General features: G+C 43.9%; 1 protein-coding gene across 1 annotated transcript in view; it reads left to right on the top strand.

Annotated features, from left to right (window-relative positions):
- The window catches only part of enox1 (ecto-NOX disulfide-thiol exchanger 1), a gene marked incomplete at its 3' end in the record, with an annotated part of 59,226 nt that extends 56,269 nt beyond the window's left edge, over positions 1-2,957 (top strand). The window contains exons 12-13 of the mRNA XM_083638613.1: positions 1,968-2,053; positions 2,826-2,957. Coding sequence (XP_083494739.1) covers positions 1,968-2,053; positions 2,826-2,957 — 218 coding nt within the window. The remainder of the gene's footprint in view (positions 1-1,967; positions 2,054-2,825) is intronic.
- Positions 2,958-4,107: the final 1,150 nt, after the last annotated feature.

Here is a 4,107-nt window from a genome sequence, read left to right on the forward strand (position 1 = left end):
TCCGCTTGCCAGCTATAATATATTCATCTGAGACCAACCTCTGACTGCAGAATCTTTATTCAAGTATTTTACATCAGAGTTCTTTCTCAGCACAATCCATGCTGTTCCTCATACTGTAGTAGCTCTGGAAAGTTGGGCAAAAACGAATGCAAGGTCAATGGGGTCAAGCTGCTGTATGTACAAGCTCACTGACGCTCACTGAAATTTCATCCACAGTGCACACAAAGTAAATTTCAGTGAGCTTCAGTCAGCTTGTACATACAGGAGCATGACCACATTGGCCTTGGATTAGTTTTTGCCCAACATTCCAGAGCTACTATGACAAACAGCATGGATTGTGCTGAGAAAGAACTCTACAAATCAATCAATCAACATCATCATTGGTAAGTAACAAATAGGGCTAGACTTTAAAAAATGTGAACTATCCCTTTAGAGTGATCATACCAATACCAATATAGAGTATCATTTGATACCTTTTTGTGTAGTATAAACTGCCAACTCGTAACATCAACCGCACTCGACTTTACCACGACAGACTGTATGGGTTGTAGCTGCTGCGGTAGTGGGCCAATCACACGACAGACTGTATGGGTTGTAGCAGAGCCGTATAGATAGAAGAGTCCCGACATCTCCATTCACTCCAATGGACCAGTTTTTTACTCTCAAGAGTTCCAGGAAGTAAGGTCCTGGATTAAGCAGCACTGTCGAGTTGCAGCAAAATAGACAGTTTGTGTTGTAGCCTACTCTGAAAGGGTTTTTCCCCTCTTGAATCAAATTGTACATTATCAGCTTTATTTTAGCATGCAAAAGTAGCGCGAGACCCATTCCTGGCTGTTCATTGGCTAATGAGTCTCGCATTTTGGTCCTCAGCTGATGCCACTCTCTCAGTGTCTCTGGCCAAGTAATGTGAACTTACAGTTTGATGTCCCGGCTGCACACACGTTCTTTCGCTGTAAGGCGTCGGTAGGCATCGACTTGTGGTAGTCACATCGACTTGTGGTAGTCACATCGACTTGTGGTAGTCACATCGACTTGTGGTAGTCACATGGACTTGTGGTAGTCACATCGACTTGTGGTAGTCACATGGACTTGTAGTAGTCACATGGACTTGTGGTAGTCACATCGACTTGTGGTAGTCACATCGACGTGTCGACTAGTCCATGCAACTCTTAACACACACAAACAAACACACAGAACAGGAACCCCCCCCTGCGGTAGCGGTGATGTTCCGTGTGAGCAGGCCTACTGGAGGGAGTTGAAACAGGTCTGTCTGCAATTGCGGCGTCTCGCCAGTCGCCACATAAATCAAGGAAATAAATATTGGCTGTGCGGCTCCTCAGGGCGATGGCACTATATACCCTCACCCCCCCTGCTGCATGCTGCCTGCCTCTGCATCACCTCTCACATGTAATCACCCCCCCTGGCAGGGACTTCCGGGGGAAGCCTACAAAATATGTCATCCCTGTGGTACTCTGTGGTACTCTATTTGTTTACTGTGCAGCACTTCACCGCCGTGCAGATAGAGAGCCAAAGTCACACCCACTTCCGGGTTAGGCAGATGAACCAAGGGATTCCATCCGCCATTTCATTTTCCATAGACATTTCGTAAAATGCTTATGAAAATAGTTTTACTTGGTCAAACCAAGTGATTCAGCAATATTTAGAATCAGGATATTTTTCTTAAGGTTTTCTGTTAATGTCTTATCTCTGAGGGCATTGATTCTATCACACAACATCTCTGATTGGAGGATACTTAGGATCTCATCTCCAATCTCATTCTGTCTGCAGTCTCAACAGAGACATTCTTGTCTTTCATGCCCTGAATTTTTATGAGCACCTTTTTTCAATTGCCAAGTGGTGGTTCACTACTTTGTTGAATACCTTCTTTTCAAGTCCTTCACTAAAGCAGTGCTCTGCTTTATATAATCTCTCTCTCTCTCTCTCTCTCCCCCCCCCCCTCTCTCTAGGCATCATATCCACATTCCTCCATGTCCATCCATTTGGGGCCAACATCGACTATCTGTGGTCTTACATCCAGAGACTGGATGCAAAGGTAAATGAACACACACAGCTTCCTGCTTTCCATAATATTGGGTTACTGTGCTTTTCTATTATGAGGACCAGATGACACAAATGTATTGGGCTGATCACACTATCCTTTAATACATAAAGATATTGTTGAGGATATTCATATAGTTTAATTGCTGCAACAACAAGGATTGTAGACAAATATAAGCATTATATACTGTAAGAATCTCTGTAAAAGTGTGGCCTGTTATAATATAATGGTTAAAAACTGTGGTGCACCTTTCCATTTCCTATCTTCCTGTTTCTGTCTATCTCACTCTCTCTAACCCTCCATCACAGATGTATTTGTAGCCTATCTTCCTCTCCTTTTATGCCATCTCAGTTTAATCCACTTCAATCTATGTTATTGACAAATAGGTTTTATCTGTGTTGACATAACATTTCTTTTAAAAACAAGAAGCGCGAATTCGCAATAGTTGCGACCAGATATGCGAAATTCCATGTGCATACATGTACAGTATATACCTATGTGTATGTATACATGGTGTCTGTGCATATATCTGAATGTCTGTGTATATGCGTGTGTGTGTGTGTGTGTGTGTGTGTGTGTGTGTGTGTGTGTGTGTATGTGCGTGTGTGTATGCGTGTGTGTGTGTGTGTGTGTGTGTGTGTGTATATGTGCGTGTGTGTGTGTGTGTGCGCGCGTGTATGTGTATGTGCGCGTGTGTTTGTGTGCGTGTGTGTGTCTGTGTGTCTGTGTCTGTGTGTCTTTGTGTGTATGTGTCTGTGTGTTGCAGGTGTCAGCAGGGGAGCTGGAGCGTCTGATGGTTCGCCTCCCCAGCATGTTCCGGCAGGAGCTGAGCGGTGTGGGGGCCACGCTGGAGAAACGCTGGAAGTTCTGCGGCTTCGAACGCCTGGGCTCAGCGTGACGCACGGAGAACACGCATCGCACACACACCAGGGAAACACACTGACCCGAACGCAAAGCCATAGCTATGTGTGTGTGTGCGCGCAGGTGTGTCCTCCTTCCTCGGATCACGTCGGGTATGCAGCGGCGTGTTGGACATGGCGAACAATGGCGATCCTCATTCAAGCCGACACTGGAAATGCCCTGCAAGCACGGCAAATTCTATGTGGAGGTAATGGAACGGACGGACGCCCAGACCTCGGAGACGACGTCCCAAAACTAAATTCACCTCTTGCCGTTTAGTTGAGGTGAATTCATCGACAGTCTCTCCCACACTGCAGATATCTATCATGGCAGCAGGTGCTGCAACCAAACCCCACACTTCAGAATCAGGATAGATCAAAAATAAAAACAGAGGGGTGAGAACCAGATAAGTGCGATTTTGGGCGAAAATTAGTTTTATATATCAAATGAAAGCTCTTGATGAGCTCTCTCTACTTCAAAAAGGGCATATGTGAAGTCTAAACCAATGCAGAGTTATTAATCAAAAACCAAAACACCTAACACTGAACACACTGAACTATTTGGGGCCAAAAGGGTGTAAGTGCAGTTATTCTTGTGAGTGTCTTCATGTTTCCATCCTGTTGTTGATGTGTTGATATAAGTTACTGTAAGTCTCCCTCTTGTCTGTTGTTGATGTGTTGATATAAGTTACTGTAAGTCTGCCTCTCTGGGTGGGTTTCCCAACACCACCATAGAGCTGAGTAACATTTTGGGGAAATGTATCCAGTGATAATAATAACCATAATCACAACATATTCATGCATATTTGTGTCACAAATGTTGTCACAAAATGTCATATTTGAATCAATTGAAGTTAAGGGCTTCCCTTAGACAATGAGTGTATTGATCCATTCTACAATAAATATGTACGCTAATCAATCAAACTGCATCATAGCCATCATATCAGAGGTGGAGGACACTGACTGGATCATATCCCATTTTTAATAAAGTGAACTTTATTCCTACTTCCATTATAAGGGGCTTCTGCGGTTTGGGAAACCCACCATATACCTTGATTATGTTCTATCCATGGGCCTTTGTGTTATGATGATGATGATGATGAGGATGATGGTATGCATTCTTCTCCTACCTACACATTTAAATTATGT

This window comes from Poromitra crassiceps (genome assembly GCF_964638095.1).
Source record: "Poromitra crassiceps genome assembly, chromosome: 6".
In the NCBI taxonomy this organism is placed as follows: Eukaryota; Metazoa; Chordata; class Actinopteri; order Beryciformes; family Melamphaidae; genus Poromitra; species Poromitra crassiceps.